This window comes from Drosophila erecta, unplaced genomic scaffold (assembly GCF_003286155.1).
Source record: "Drosophila erecta strain 14021-0224.00,06,07 unplaced genomic scaffold, DereRS2 tig00000000-arrow-pilon, whole genome shotgun sequence".
NCBI classification, from domain to species: Eukaryota; Metazoa; Arthropoda; class Insecta; order Diptera; family Drosophilidae; genus Drosophila; species Drosophila erecta.
The window spans coordinates 8,448,919-8,463,413 of record NW_020825194.1 but is presented as its reverse complement, the minus strand read 5'-3'; the positions used below and the strand labels follow the sequence as shown (position 1 = coordinate 8,463,413).

The 14,495-nt window shown below is 43.9% G+C and overlaps 7 protein-coding genes across 15 annotated transcripts in view; 4 read left to right on the top strand and 3 right to left on the bottom strand.

Annotated features, from left to right (window-relative positions):
* Window positions 1-915: 915 nt before the first annotated feature.
* On the bottom strand, window positions 916-2,310 carry LOC6555074 (transmembrane protein 179). The gene is made up of 4 exons (XM_001982029.3): window positions 2,076-2,310; window positions 1,866-2,009; window positions 1,556-1,799; window positions 916-1,382 (listed from the first exon to the last, which is right to left on the bottom strand). Exons 1-4 carry the CDS (start codon window positions 2,183-2,185, stop codon window positions 1,179-1,181), a joined length of 702 nt encoding a protein of 233 aa, XP_001982065.1. The 5' UTR covers window positions 2,186-2,310; the 3' UTR covers window positions 916-1,178.
* On the top strand, window positions 2,303-4,434 carry LOC6555073 (uncharacterized protein CG5902). The gene is made up of 3 exons (XM_015153401.2): window positions 2,303-2,415; window positions 2,732-2,910; window positions 2,965-4,434. The coding sequence occupies exon 3, from the start codon at window positions 3,126-3,128 to the stop codon at window positions 3,855-3,857; it is 732 nt and encodes a 243-aa protein (XP_015008887.1). The 5' UTR covers window positions 2,303-2,415; window positions 2,732-2,910; window positions 2,965-3,125; the 3' UTR covers window positions 3,858-4,434.
* On the bottom strand, window positions 4,307-8,655 carry LOC6555072 (protein UBASH3A homolog). 2 transcript variants are annotated; one of them, XM_001982027.3, is made up of 8 exons: window positions 8,368-8,655; window positions 7,982-8,222; window positions 7,731-7,926; window positions 7,446-7,547; window positions 6,765-6,934; window positions 6,394-6,706; window positions 5,452-6,333; window positions 4,307-5,391 (listed from the first exon to the last, which is right to left on the bottom strand). In XM_001982027.3, exons 1-8 carry the CDS (start codon window positions 8,478-8,480, stop codon window positions 5,153-5,155), a joined length of 2,256 nt encoding a protein of 751 aa, XP_001982063.3. In that variant the 5' UTR covers window positions 8,481-8,655; the 3' UTR covers window positions 4,307-5,152. The 2 variants fall into 2 exon arrangements, with proteins under 2 accessions (XP_001982063.3, XP_026831784.1); XM_026975983.1 differs by lacking the exon at window positions 7,446-7,547 and having other exon boundaries at window positions 8,368-8,654.
* Window positions 8,656-8,668: 13 nt separating this feature from the next.
* LOC6555071 (ras-related protein Rab-7a) lies at window positions 8,669-11,162 on the top strand. 2 transcript variants are annotated; one of them, XM_001982026.3, is made up of 4 exons: window positions 8,669-8,824; window positions 9,653-9,888; window positions 9,953-10,309; window positions 10,371-11,162. In XM_001982026.3, the coding sequence occupies exons 2-4, from the start codon at window positions 9,709-9,711 to the stop codon at window positions 10,455-10,457; spliced, it is 624 nt and encodes a 207-aa protein (XP_001982062.1). In that variant the 5' UTR covers window positions 8,669-8,824; window positions 9,653-9,708; the 3' UTR covers window positions 10,458-11,162. The 2 variants fall into 2 exon arrangements, with proteins under 2 accessions (XP_001982062.1, XP_026831786.1); XM_026975985.1 differs by lacking the exon at window positions 8,669-8,824 and adding an exon at window positions 9,458-9,526.
* A 189-nt stretch (window positions 11,163-11,351) lies between these two features.
* Window positions 11,352-13,224, top strand: LOC26526507 (UPF0692 protein CG33108). Of its 2 annotated transcripts, XM_015153896.2 has the most exons (4): window positions 11,352-11,677; window positions 11,735-11,982; window positions 12,833-12,929; window positions 12,984-13,224. In XM_015153896.2, exons 1-4 carry the CDS (start codon window positions 11,447-11,449, stop codon window positions 13,209-13,211), a joined length of 804 nt encoding a protein of 267 aa, XP_015009382.1. In that variant the 5' UTR covers window positions 11,352-11,446; the 3' UTR covers window positions 13,212-13,224. The 2 variants fall into 2 exon arrangements, with proteins under 2 accessions (XP_015009382.1, XP_026831785.1); XM_026975984.1 differs by having other exon boundaries at window positions 12,833-13,224.
* On the top strand, window positions 11,965-12,728 carry LOC6555006 (U6 snRNA-associated Sm-like protein LSm3). Its single transcript, XM_001982025.3, has 3 exons — window positions 11,965-12,243; window positions 12,299-12,412; window positions 12,473-12,728. Exons 1-3 carry the CDS (start codon window positions 12,223-12,225, stop codon window positions 12,647-12,649), a joined length of 312 nt encoding a protein of 103 aa, XP_001982061.2. The 5' UTR covers window positions 11,965-12,222; the 3' UTR covers window positions 12,650-12,728.
* A 922-nt stretch (window positions 13,225-14,146) lies between the features above and the next one.
* LOC6555005 (phosphofurin acidic cluster sorting protein 2) overlaps window positions 14,147-14,495 on the bottom strand; it is a 33,483-nt gene continuing 33,134 nt past the window's right edge. For all 6 annotated transcript variants that reach the window (XM_015153819.2, XM_015153820.2, XM_026975980.1 and 3 more), the window contains one exon: window positions 14,147-14,493. In XM_015153819.2, the coding sequence (XP_015009305.1) occupies window positions 14,363-14,493 (131 nt within the window). In that variant the 3' untranslated portion in view covers window positions 14,147-14,362. The remainder of the gene's footprint in view (window positions 14,494-14,495) is intronic.

The following is a 14,495-nucleotide window of genomic DNA, read 5'->3' as shown; positions in this document are numbered from 1 at the left end:
CGTACAAAGAGAAACCGCAACAAGGAAACACTGCACATCGTTTTTTACACCCTTGCGTTATGTTTTTTGAATGTATTTAAAAACAAAAATGAAAAACCAAAACCAAATAATGAAAAACAAAATATGAAAACACACAAAACACTGAAAAAGAAAACCAAAAGTAGAATGTAAGTTTAAATAATATGCTATTCAAAGAAATCCAAAACATGATTACCCATAAAACAAAACAAAAAAAAAACGCAAAAACTAAAAATACTAATTATAGTACATACATTGATGTAGTGTTAATTGTAAGATCCCAGGAAATTGTTTCATGAATGCCAGAAAACAGAAAACGATAATGAAAAACAGAAAACCGAAACCAAACTCCAAGCAGTCGTAGATGCAGATACAGTATCTATGAGATTCAGCTGCAAAGCTACAAAGCCCGTAAATGTACAAGTAACTATTTTTCTCTATACCAAAAGTAAATCTCCACCATTTTTGCTCCACATTTAAGAAACAAACTCGGTGCAGGCAAAGATTGAATTTAGACGCAAAAATACAGCGATCAGGGCCTAAATGCCGTGCGATCAAGAAATTTTTAATTGAATTGTAACAGACTACGCAAGCAAATACGGAATTTAATATTAAATGTACAATAGCGTCGCTTTAAAGTCTATAAGAACATTTTGTTGCCATGCAAACGTGAAATCCAAACCCAAATCCGTTTGACATTACGACAGATTCGAATGACATCAACAACAAGAAAAACACACACAACACAGAAGATAACTGCAAAATAAATGTAACTGACATAACATATTGCTTTGATTATTTAATTTCGCAGGCTCGGAATTATTGGGGGAGGTTCCCAACAAGTAAGTACTTACTCGGAAGCAGTAATCTAAACGATTTTTAAATGAACGCTTTTAGTAATATTAATAATTTGGTTTTATTATACTTGTAACATGGAATACTCAATTAAATACATATATATACAGTATATCACGTAAATTGTCTTAAAACATAGAGCTAAGATCTTTAGTTTGTTTCGGGCTACACTACAACGTGAAAGTGTGCTGCCGGCTGTCTGCCTCAATGATAAGGACAAGGACCAAATGACATACAATGATTATAACGCACGTGATGAGAAATACGTAGAGAATTACAAACTGCTGGCTGGTCACTAACGTCAACTATTTGTTCTGTTCCGAGTCAGATGAGCCGTTCGAAAGGATCGGCGGTGTTGACCTGCCGTCGTATTGCTGCTGATTCACCAAACGTTGTCGTTCCAAGTACATTGAAACCTTGATGTTGCGCACCTGGTGGTTGTCGATAAGTTTCAGTAGGGCGATGACGCCGATGCCAACGGAAATTGCGAATGAACCCCATGCTCCAAACTGCAACAGGATCAAGAAGAGTGGTTAAATGAGTTAATTACACAACGGAAGCTCTAGTTTTACATGTAATTCAATGATTGAACGTCGCAAGTCACTTTGCTAAGCATTCAGTAGTGCTTAGTATAGCTTTAAAACAGATAGTTCGTTGTATTTTGTTTTTTGTGCCATCTTACCTGAGTGGTTCCCATTTCAATGTAAAATCCGGAGGTGTTAATTTTCTCTAGGTCGCCGTGGATGATGTTCTGACCGGCGGAAATGGCACAGGATGGGAATCTCTCGGTCATACCATCGCACCATACAATGAAGCCCAGGGTAATGAAAATAGCCGACAAAATGGACATGGCCAGCATCCAGATGCCCAGAACGACGTCAATGAACAGAGCTATAAACGAGGCCTCCTCCTTCATGCGGGCGTATCTATTTGGCAAAGAAATTCGCTTTCTAGAGATCTAAATAACCGAGAAATCCTCACAAGATACATACCTGTATATCTGCACCACCGAAATAATGAGCAGAAAGATCCCGGTAATCAGGGGAAAGTTGCAGAAACCATTGGATGCCCACTTGACATCGAACATGCCGTCCTCCTCCCGCCATTTGCCAGTTGTGAAGAGCAGGCAGTGGCCACTGTGGGAAATAGGAATAAAGATACTCAATAATTTACAGGGGGCAAAAGGGAAACTGCGCACTTACCAGAATTGGTCGAGGTTTATAAACAATGGCACGACGATGCACAGCGACAGGATGAACAGGATGACATGGCCAGCGATCTGGCTTAGCTGCAGCACGTTGGCCAAAGCCATTTTGCTTTTGATTTAAACAAAAACAAATTAAATTCAACAATATCCAGACAAACACGGCAATGCACTTTTGGTGTTATCGATAAGCAGTGTTGGACAGCGCGCTGCTGTTACTTGCATCGGTATGCGCTATTATCGATATATACACCCAGGGGGCCTCATTCTCGTTGAGCCATCTCTAGATCGCAATTGAACTCGTAAAAAAGTGTAAAATTTGTTTACATTGAAAAAAGGTAAAATATTGTTCTTGCGGGTTACATGCAGTGCACCCTGGCTCCTCGATAAGCCAGCCAAGATAAAGGGCCGTGTGCATGTGTGGGACATAGCCCTTTAGCAGTGCGGGGGGTGGGGGGAACAGCCAGGGCGAACAAAGAGCAATTAATGCGATAGGAGGAGGGGGGCTTTCTCCTCCGATTTTCCCCACTTCCCCGAATTTTCCAATAGAGGCTGTTGTGAAACCTAAGGTGAAGATCGCTCGGGCGAATGAACATGGAAATCCACTCAAGATCACCCTCCTCTATTGTCAATTTCCCACACGATCCTTTCCAGACACAGAAGCGGACCAGCGGACGCAATTCAATGAGGTGCTTATGAGCTAACTAGCAGCAGGACGGCAGCCAAGGAACACGGGGACGAGGTCTGGATCAGCGAGCAGGGAGCCAGGAATCACAGGCTAGAGGTCAGCGCAGACTGGTGGACAGCAGGTGACCTAGTTTACGCAGTAGCAGGTAATCCAAGGCCTTGAGATTCGAGCCCAACACTAATCACCCCCCGATTTTCAGAAGAAGATTAGAGGACTGGCGGCGGCGTTTCTGTGGCAACTCCTACTGGGGCTGTTCTGTTGTGTTAATTGAACTTAAAGCATCAACGTGCACTGCCATTAGTTGTAACCTTAATATACCTACCTAACGTAATTAGTCTACTAGTTCTGACACGAAGCAGCATGTCCAACTCCCACTACAACAACTACCAGCAGCAGCAGCCGCACTCCAGCAACGGAGATCCGGAATACCAGCACCAGCAGATGGTGCACCAGCCGCAACGGTTCTCCAACGGCCATGGCATGAAGAGCGTCGCGGTGCCAGACATGTGCCTCTTCTGCTTCGAGGTGCTTGACTGTGAGCTGAATAATGTCGATGGTCCGTCGGTGCCGGTGTTCAGCAACGACGCCTACCCACTCTTTGTCACCTGGAAGATTGGGCGCGACAAGAGGCTGCGTGGCTGCATTGGTACTTTTAGTGCAATGGAACTGCACCATGGTCTTCGGGAATACGCCTTGACCAGCGCCTTTAAGGACTCTAGATTTGCACCTATCTCTAGGGATGAGTTGCCACGGCTTACAGTCTCGGTCTCCATCCTGCAGAACTTCGAGGAGGCTCAGGGCCACCTGGACTGGCAACTAGGCGTCCATGGCATCCGCATCGAGTTCCTCACGGAACGCGGCTGCAAGCGCACGGCCACCTATTTGCCGCAGGTGGCCACAGAACAGGGCTGGGACCAGCTGCAGACCATTGATTCACTTCTACGGAAGGGTGGCTATCGGGCTGCCATAACTCCGGAGACAAGGAAGTCCATCAAGCTTACGCGCTACCGCTCGCAGGAGATTCAGATGCACTACAAGGAGTACCGCGAGTACCAGGAGCGTCGCGCCCAGTTCGGCAAGGTGCAGTGCTAACAATTGGACAGGACGGCGGCGAGGCGATGATCCTGGCTGAGGGCAGGCCTGATGGCCGTCGTCCTCTTCCTGCTGCTAGCTTTTCAATTCGGTCCAGCTTGGCGGCCGCTCTCTTAATCCGAGTTATTATGAGTTATTTCATGTCCAGCCTCAATTTTACGCCCTCAAAAATTCTCCAAAACGCGTGTGAGATGAGCGCCTTTTACTAAATATACAATTTATTGCTTCAAATACTTAAGCGGCAGATCCGTAAGCTATTTCGAATGAGAAAGGAAGAAAAGTTTTTAAACGCTATGTTGAAACCCATTGTATTCGGATTACACTGATCGATGTTGTAGCCGCAGCCTTGCTGGTTTCTCTTTAAATCAAACACACACAAACTAAAACAAAACAAGCATATATATGGGGATATATATTACCGAATCAATACAATACAAAATGCAGATATATAATTCAAGTAAAATGTTCAGCAATTATATTATAGATTTAACAACTAAACCAATTACATTACTAATTCTAATTCTATGCGCATTAAATAAAGGTCGACCCCTTCCGAGTCGCACAAGACAATGCAAAATATCGTCCGTCTTTCCTCTTGGGAATCGTGGAAGCGAAATGGAGTTTACACCTCAATGTTTTGGCATTACTCGTACACGTGTTCAATGTGTACTGTTTATTGTTCCATTATGTTGTGCGTTGTTACATGGTTTTGTACTTCTAAATCTAGTCGATAATATCGATATATGTTTGGGCTTTACGTACGGAGTAGTCTCAACAAGTTGCTAAGAAAAGTCTGCCTCTTGGATAAATGGCTACAAAAAAGCTGCGTTACGCAGCAAGGCTAATCAAACGATCTAACAACTAAGCTAGTAACAGGGCAAGTTAATCTATGGCTAAAGCGGCGAGCTAGCGCTCAATTAGTATAATTACTGGCATACGGTATACATGTATATATTCAATATATAGTCAATAGATCGCTTTGATTGCAATAAAGTATGAGTCCGTCGCAATAACTTCCCAACAAGCAGGGCAATTATAATAGATGGATTGTTTATGCACCGCAGCAAAATCGCATTCCAACGCTTTGCATCATAAGTGTACATCTAAATTACTTCGCATTTGTATGGCAGTACAATCAACTTAATGCAAAGCCAATTTCTAAACAGAAAATCAACGGATTTCAAATAGCTAAGCGAACAAAAAATTTACGTATAGTTCCTTCAGCGTGTGATTCACCCCCAAGTCCATTCCAATCAGTCTCAATGCTTGCAGAGAAACTGCTCTAAGCACTGGCACTAGGTGGCCGACAAGGCGTTCCACTCAAACCGCGGATTCTTTGAGTGCGTCACCGGAAGACATTCGGGTTCAACCAGCTTCCAGACGCCGTCCACCTGTTCCACCGTTGCCAGGCTGCAGTAGGGGATCTTGTGGATGACCTGGCGCAATTCGTTCGTGCTGCGTGGAACTCCACCGGTTAGTTGCCGCGAGCAAGTGTCCAGTGTGGTGGCATGGGCCACAACCAAAATATTGCCAGCTAGAATTAAAGCAAATGTGCATTAGATTATATTTTAAAACCACATTTTTAAAAATGTACTTGTCTGCTCCAACAGCTGGAGGATAACGTCATGGTTACGTTCGTAAAACTGCTCGGTGGACTCCTTTAAGCGAGCAGTTAGCTCAGACGAAGGCTGCACCGGCTCATAATTCAGATCAACCTCGTACTTGGCCTCGGTTAACTCGTTCTTCGTCAGCCAGTCGGGGACACCGCTCGGATACCAGGCCATCCACTCAAACAGACCAGGCTCCAGCTTGATTTTTTGCTTGCCCGTGAGCTTTAGCCCCTCCAGTGCACTGGTGCAAGTCTGAATGCAGCGATACGACGGCGAACAGTAAACATGGTCGATCTGGACTTCAGCCTCAAGCAAAGCCTGACCAATAAGATTGGCCTGATAGACACCCACATTGGTCAGCGGCGAGTCATTCTGCCAGCCCTCGGGACTGTTCTTTCGACGAGGCAGCGTCTTGGGCATGTTTAGATCCTTCCGCATGTAGTTTCCAAACTCATCGAAGCAGTATGGAATCCATGTCCCAAAAGTAAAGTCGACTCGCTCGCCATGCCGCATAATGTAGATCTTTCTATTCTTGGCATGCGAGGCGTCAAGAGATCCAGGATGCAAGGAGTGGTCCGAGTGCACACTAAGTGTGTCATCTGGACGCGGAGGCTGTGCTACCGGTGGTTCCACCAAAATCTCGTCCACCGCTTGCTTGGACGCGGAGGTGGAGGAAGAAGACATATTGGTCGTAATCTCGATCGTGGGCGTGTTTGGGTTGTGCTGATGGGTTAGGTTGTGGCTGTTGAGCAATTGCACGGAGGGCAGTTCCAGGCAGGGCTTCAAGGTTTGTCTCAAATACTTCTCCACACTCTGCTCGGATTCCTCAAAAGAAGAGCCTTCAATTATATCGGGATGTGCTGTGTCTATTGAGAAAGGCAAAATAATGAAACATAAACATTATTGGAATTTGTTCCTGTACTTACTGTGGCGTTCCTCGGGCTCCGTAGATATACTGCGTCCGTCCACAATGTCGAGATCCTCGGCGGAAGTCAAAGAAGAGGCTACGCTCTTGGAGAGTTGGACCACGCGATGCAGGGTCCAGGCGTCCGATTCGGCCGTGCGCTCGGTGTAATTGACAGGCAAATGGCCAGTGCTTCCGGTCAACCAAGATATGCCTTCGGCCCAACCGTCACTGGAACTGTCCACCACCTCAGTGTTCAAGTAGATATAATCGCCAATGCGGAGCTCCAGTTCATCCGTCTCGTGCGGGTTGTGTGGATAAACTACCTTCTGTACCTGCAAAATTAAAGATAGAATTATAACTCATCCTCCATCGATGATAAGGAGTTCTAACTTGTTTGGTGGCGAGCCGAGGATCGCGGGAATATAGACGTAGTTCCCAATTGGAGGCGCAGCCAGCGTCTAAGGTCTCCACGAGTGCTTTCAGTGCATTAAACTGTGCCTGCGGAAACTGGTAGGCAAGCGTCAGGTGCAGGCTCTTTACGTGTGGCTCGAGTGAGATAGCTACGGGTAGTTAAAAGCTATTAGTGGCCTTTCGCTAGGCGGAACAAACGATCACTGAATGGAAATGAAGGCTGTGCTGCTTATATGCGTTCGTATCTAACACGGTGAATCGATGTTTTTGATAAGGAATTATAGTCACTTAAAGTTATCTCAGCGCAAAGCCAAACGTCATGGGTTTATCAAAATTGCTTTTGTTCTAATAACGTATTATTTATTTTATTTGAATAATAAACTATAATATTCAAGCCAATGAAGAGCGGTATGAACACATTAATATGTAGTTTCGAAGCGGCAACTAAAACATCGACCTACCTTGCTATCTACAGTGTTTATTGATAAAAACAATTAACCACAATTAGCAGCGTCATGTTGAATTTTACCAATAGGGTGAGTAGATTAGTATGTTATCTATCAGTGCAAATAAGTCATGCATAAAGTGATGAGATAGTGTACTTTTGAGTGAATCAGAAAGAGATGTTATGCAAACTAATGGCTCTAGCTAATGGCTTACATCGACTGCTGCGCGGAATGCAGCGGGTGCCCGAGGAGACAGCACCGCACCAGGGAAAGCAGGCCACAATGGCGTCCAACTGCTCATAGGTATCGCTAATGACTGTGCCGCATAACCCAGATTATCCAGATATCCGAGTATTAGTGTGCAGGAAGAGAGGAGAACAACATAACCGTGTAAGCCACTCCGAAAAATGGAAAACCATCAACCGAATCGAACAGAACGTGAGAAAGGTAAACCAAAACAACCCAAAGAGAGTGCAACCAACAGAAGGAGAGTTCGTACTTGAGTTGGACACCTCCTTGACGTACTGCAGGGCCAGCCGTTTCAGATAGTTGGCATCCTCCTCGGCCACGAAGAAGCCCATGAAGTTCTGGCTCATGTAGGGCTCCAGCTTAAGAGGGCGATCCAACAATGCGCCCGTCATGTCCACCACCTGTTTGAGAGCCTTGGACAGTTGCAGCGAGCACTCATCAGGGGCCTGCAATGTGGATTAAGGGAATAAATAAAGACGCTACAATCCAGCTTAAGCTCACCTTAAAAAACGAGACCAGGGTTATGTGAGGCACGTAGTTGTGTGCTCCATTCCAACCGCACATTTGGCGCGACTTGGCCCAGAAATCCTCCAGCTGCTGTAGAAAAGGACCCGTGGGACAGGCATATATAATGTACTCCCTAGGGGCGCACTCGTCCAAGGTGCCATCGTTGACATGGGCCAGCAACCAATCCGAGGCAATCTGGACTCCCCGATTCCCTGTTGAAGCCAAAGCTTTCTCCCTGTATAGAGATAAGCAAAAAAAATCAATACTCTAATTCTCTGAAACAAAGCCTCTTAGTGGGTCACTCGCACGCAGAGCCTTTTTATCTCGATAGGACCTAGACATGCAGGTGACCCCCAATAGTCTAGGAATAGAAAACTTACGCTCTATGCCTGGGAAATCCCATTTGGAGCAATGTTTGGAGCGGTGTTAGGTGCTGTTTAGAGATGCAGATCCTCGTAGGCGTCTGGCTCTTGCGCGGCGGAAGCGTGGCCATGTCGATTATAGCCTCCTATGTAAGCCCAGGTGACCAGCGTTTAACACCCTTCGGATTTTCCTGGTTGTTCAATATTTTTCAGTGATAATTTCAACAAAAATAGGATACAATTTGTTAATTGGCCACAAAAAAGTGTTGGCTAACGGCAGCCTACAATTTTGTCAACTTCTATCGATAGCTGATAGCTGCTGCGCCATCGATAACCCTTACTGACCAGTAGAGATGAGAGCGATTCTCCTAGCGAGACAACAACAAAATTCACTGCGTAATTAATTACAAATATTTTAGTAAAACCGAGGCGTACCACAAAGAAACAGCTCGTGGAGTGTTCACTAGTGTCCAAAGTAAGTGATGGTACAAAAGGAATAAAGCGAATTGCAGAAGCAAAGCCACAAAAAGAGTGTTACGCAGCAGGCGAAAAATGCATGGAAAATGCCAGTGGAGCCCCCACATTAAACATACACACGCACACACGAAAAACGTACACAACAAAGACCCACGCACACCGACGCAATTAGTGGCGTAGTTGTAATGGTGGAGCCCAAAAACAAGTTGTTCATGGTCTAAAAAAAGGGGGCGGGGGAGGTTATCTCCCCTTGGAGAGTCCACTTTCGCACTATTTTTGATTGCACCATAGTTACTCCCCCCTGCCATCGAGGATTTTGAGGAAATGGGCGTTTTCCCAGGCAATACCTTTTCCTGGTATTCCAGACCCGCTTTTTCAGCTCGACCTCGTCTTTGTCTGTACTCAGCGCACTTTCTCCGCTGCGCTAACAGTGATCACGCTTTATCGCCTCAATGCGGGCACCTCCCTCCCCTCCTGCCCTCCTGTTCACAATGTCCAGCGATCCACTCAATGCGGATTGCTCAGAGTGACTCATCCGATTTGTTTATCACCCAGTTCAGCGGAGCACCACCGCTCGTCATTACAAAAATTGTACAACTGCCTGAACCTTAAACATTTAAACAGTCATGTCGTGCTAGAGATTACGGCTTTTCATTGTCCTTTACAAATACATAATTCATGAAAGGTCTAGACTCTAGAGGTTTGTGCATTTCACTTTTATTTATATTAGTAAAGAACACATTCCATGCCTACACTCCTTAATCGAATTAGAGAAAACCGCAATGGTATTTTTAACACCCAATCAATAACATTCTGTGGTTTTCAGCGCCGAATACCAAAAGAAATAACCCCCAGTAAGCCAACCCCACAAACTGCATCGAAATGTCTGGCCGTAAGAAATCCCTGCTGAAAGTCATCATTCTGGGCGACAGCAGTGTGGGCAAGACCTCGCTGATGAATCAGTATGTAAACAAACGCTTCTCCAACCAATACAAAGCCACGATCGGAGCAGATTTCTGCACGAAAGAGGTGGTTGTCAACGATCGAGTGGTCACAATGCAGGTAAGCACTGGGGACTACCATAAATTTCATTTCAATGACTTAAATCGTACAATTTCTATGACAGATCTGGGACACTGCTGGTCAGGAACGCTTCCAGTCGCTTGGAGTGGCCTTTTACCGCGGAGCCGACTGCTGTGTGCTTGTCTACGATGTGACGGCGCCCAACTCGTTCAAGAATCTCGACTCCTGGCGCGACGAGTTCCTCATACAGGCCAGTCCACGGGATCCCGAGCACTTCCCCTTCGTGGTATTGGGCAATAAGGTGGATTTGGACAACCGCCAGGTGTCTACGCGTCGAGCGCAGCAGTGGTGCCAATCTAAGAACGATATACCCTACTACGAAACGTCCGCCAAGGAGGGCATCAACGTGGAAATGGCGTTTCAAGTTATAGCCAAGAATGCGCTAGAGCTGGAGGCGGAGGTAAGCAATCCTCTTTAAATGTTATCTTTCATACTAAAGCGAACCTTACGTTTTTCCACAGGCTGAGGTTATCAACGATTTCCCCGATCAGATCACCTTGGGCTCGCAAAACAATCGTCCTGGCAATCCCGACAACTGTCAGTGCTAATGAAACAACAACGCAAAATGGATAATTACACAATCTATATTATTAAATAATATTTCCAACATAATAATGAACTTGAGAAGCAAACAACACAAAGAACGACGGAGGAAAGTGTTCTATGATTAAGTAAAACAATTTCAGCAAAACAGCATAGTAATTAATTAATTGATAGGATGCAAAGTTCAGATTCAGATCAACATCAGCAGAGTCTTAAATGGCCTCTGGCAAAGGCCCAACCAGTATACCCAATTTCCTACGACCTAAGTAACCGTTCAATGAATAAGTATGCTCTGTGTACTCGTATTTAATAATTAATGTTTCTGACCGACCGCCCGCCTATCTCCCTAGTACTATTTTTGCCATTGTATTAGTCAAATTTTGCACGCAACCGCTGCTGGCTTTTGCAACAGAACAGCAACATTGAGAATACAACATCAGAGTATCTTCTAAACAAACAAAAAAATCTTGTGATTGTAAATTTAATAAAGGAATAACTTTTTAAATGTAATTAACGACATAATTTCCTGCACCATCGAATTGGCAACTCTATTATAATTGGCTGAGCTTCACAAAACTCCCTTATGCATAATATTAGAGCGTGAATTTTGATTAGTTATAACGTTACTCGATATATCCTATAACTATGAATAGTATTCCATGTAAAATTGCTCCTTGTTTTTGGTAATACATATATGTAAATTGCGTATATTTCGTATGTATTTTATTCCAACAATTCATTTTATGAATTTTCATGCTCTTTGGTTTAATTTAAAGAATAAACATGAACGATTTACAATAAAAATCAAATAAGCCTAATTGTTTTTCTTCTGTGGGTTTCATTCATTTTGTGCCCATTGTACAACAGATGCAACCAGGTGAGCACAGAATATCGCTTATCGATAAATCAGTACTGTTAATATTTGTCTGCAAAAACATCTGTGGTCATTGTCTGTTAACTTGTTAAGCCTATTTTTTTTATTAAATTCTATACCATGTCTAACTTTTCACCTGTGACACCACCTCCTCCCCCACCGCCCATGATAGCCACTCCTGGCACACCTGCTACAACAAAAGAACGTCCAGTTGCGAACAATATAACCACCGATAAGTGCATTTGGGCATGCGAGTATCCTGAATTGCAGAAAGGATGCTATATGTGTCGCGTCTGCGAACATACGCCACCGAAACATTGCCAATACTACTCCGTAAACAGCATAATACAGGTGAGCAAGGAATAAATAGATTCTTCGGTTTGTTATTCGATTGCATACGTATCCAAGGTAGGACCCACTTGTGGTTTAGTGGCCTTAAGCATGTTGCTCGGTGGCAGTCCCACGGCAGCTGAGCTCCTCAAGGATGCAATTGACCAGGAGTATACCCTGAATGGCGAACTATTTAGTGCTCAGTATATGTTGGAACTGTCCCGTAAGCATATGCCAGGACCAGCTGCGTGCCAGTTGCATGCAGGACCTTTGGACTGCAAAGAAGTCAAGGAACTTTTAAAGGCCGGAGGCTGTCTACTAGTACCGTATCCTTTTTCAAAAATATTATGATATAAACCCGGTTTAAGTTCTGTATTCTCCCGCATTGAAAGTCGTTCGCGCCTTACAGCACTTGTAAACGGTTAACAGCATACTGTTGTCTGCCAGTGTTGTTAAACTCGCGGTTGTTTAGTGCTACAACATATAAACAGCGTTTTCGGTTTCGCGAAATTAACTATACAATTTCCAGTCAGTAAGTAAACGAGAAGTGTTCATTTTTTAATTAAATGGCCGATGAAACAGAGCAGGTATGTAATGCAAGCATTAAAGAAATATGATATTCTCTATATGACGTACTTGCAGCTCAGTCAGGTGATTTTGCCGGTGAAGGAGCCCCTGGATCTCATCCGATTGAGTTTGGATGAGAAGGTGTACGTAAAGATGCGCAACGAGCGGGAACTGCGAGGACGTCTTCACGTGAGTTGATGCCTCTTTTTATTGTTGGCCAGCAATCTTCCACTATTAACCTTTATCCAGGCATTTGATCAGCATTTGAACATAGTGCTGGGCGATGCGGAGGAGACGGTGACCACAGTGGAGATCGACGAGGAGACCTACGAGGAGGTGTACAAGACCGCCAAGCGCACTATTCCCATGCTATTCGTTAGAGGCGATGGAGTCATCCTGGTTTCGCCACCCATGCGGGTGGGCTAGCGCCTTGTTTAGCTTTAAATCAATCACCTGCATTACAAGCTGTATCTAAATAGGTTTATAAATGCCTTTAAAACCAAAATCGTGTCTTTTTTCACCATTGGTGTGCCTTAAATATTTTTGTGCTTACCATTAATTTAAATATTTTTTCCTTGGGCTGTCCTTAAATAAATTCCTCTTCCAAAGCTACGATGCCGATGTAAACCATGCGCCGTGCGTTGTATACGGACACCGAGCTCATTGGGCTTTGATTGTGGGTTACCTGGAGGATCCGTTTGATCGGGTGAGTGGACAAAGGGTTCTTTTAGCCAATAGTAATGCATATACCTTGCCGCAGTTCTACGTCTTGGCTCGTCATGGTAAATCCCGTAATCTGGCCGTTTGGCCACTGGACACGCTCAGCAAAAGCAACGAAAATTTGATAAAGTTTGCCCAGCCGAAGGGCTACCCAGATGTTGAATTTATGCTGCCACCAGGTGGAATCGGTGGGTCTCTGGGCCTCAACGAGCGGTGCATTCTAGTCAACGGCATGCCAAATGAGGTGATTCATGTTCGGTGTTCTTAGATATACATATGTACTGAATGAATATTTTCAATATCTGAATATTTTCAATAAAAAGACTATAATTTCGTAGTTAACGTTAATATATTTAATAGTACAGTTATAAATTACACGCCTTACAATATTTCACTTCGCAACGCAGTCAACGCACATCTAACTCCTATTCATCATTCAGTTCAAACGGGGAAAAACACGCAGAGTTTTCGTATTCAATCGGTTCGCAACTACTACGGGGACACGAATGCGATTTTAGGGGGGAATAGAATATAATATACAATAATGATATATCGAACTTTCTTTTGCTTTAGAGCCTGCTGTGTATAAATTTATGTATACATGTATAAATTTATGCTTTTCCAACATCCGCTAATAAGACTGGGCTGCCTTGAAATTTCAAAAATCACAACAATAAGAGTAGTACACATGGTTTTGTATATATGGTAGATACGATAGGTAACTATATATAGTATGTTTTGTATATAATTTTACACACAGATATTCTTCTGATTTAGGTAGTACATAGACGACGGGATTGGGTATAATGTCAAATATTTGTCCATTAGGCTTAGTATGCTGCAGTACTTTTAGAATCGTTTGATAGTTGACCAAACGGGAGCGGCGATTTTGAGATCATGGGGCCTAATGCTTCCGATTGCTTGGGACTGTCGGTTAGAGAATATATATATATGTATGCTAGTACATGGCCAACAGGCAATAGCAACGTGTCCATAGAAATTTTTTGAAACGATAACTACAAAGTTTGGTTTGGTTTTAGTTCTACAACTTCTTGTACAGGATATTTTGATACGCGTTGTTCATCTCTGACGAGTTTAAAATTACTTTAAGCACGTCATTAAACTAGTAGTGCCGGTTTGTCTGTACGTGTCTGGTTGCGGGTCGAAAGTATCTCTGATAAATTCACAAGTTGCGTGCGGAAATGAACTTAAATGAACGTTACAGGCTAACGGTTTATTAACTAAAAATTTACAAATACTAATTATAAATAAATTATCATTCTTTTCAGTTTTATAATATTTATTGCCGCGCAAGTGACTGGATCCCTTGCTCCGAGCACATTTCAGTTTTTGTGTCCGTTTATCTGTGTTGTTTGTGGGAGTTGGGAGTGTCCCGTGTGAGGTCGGGGGTTAAAATGACTAGGATAATTCAGCACAGGACATGGGAGTGCACCCGATGAGCGCAATCGGAAAGTTCTTGACGTGCGTTTGCCATTGCGACGATACTTGGAAGAACTTGACTCCCGTCCACTCGGTGCCATCAATGTACACT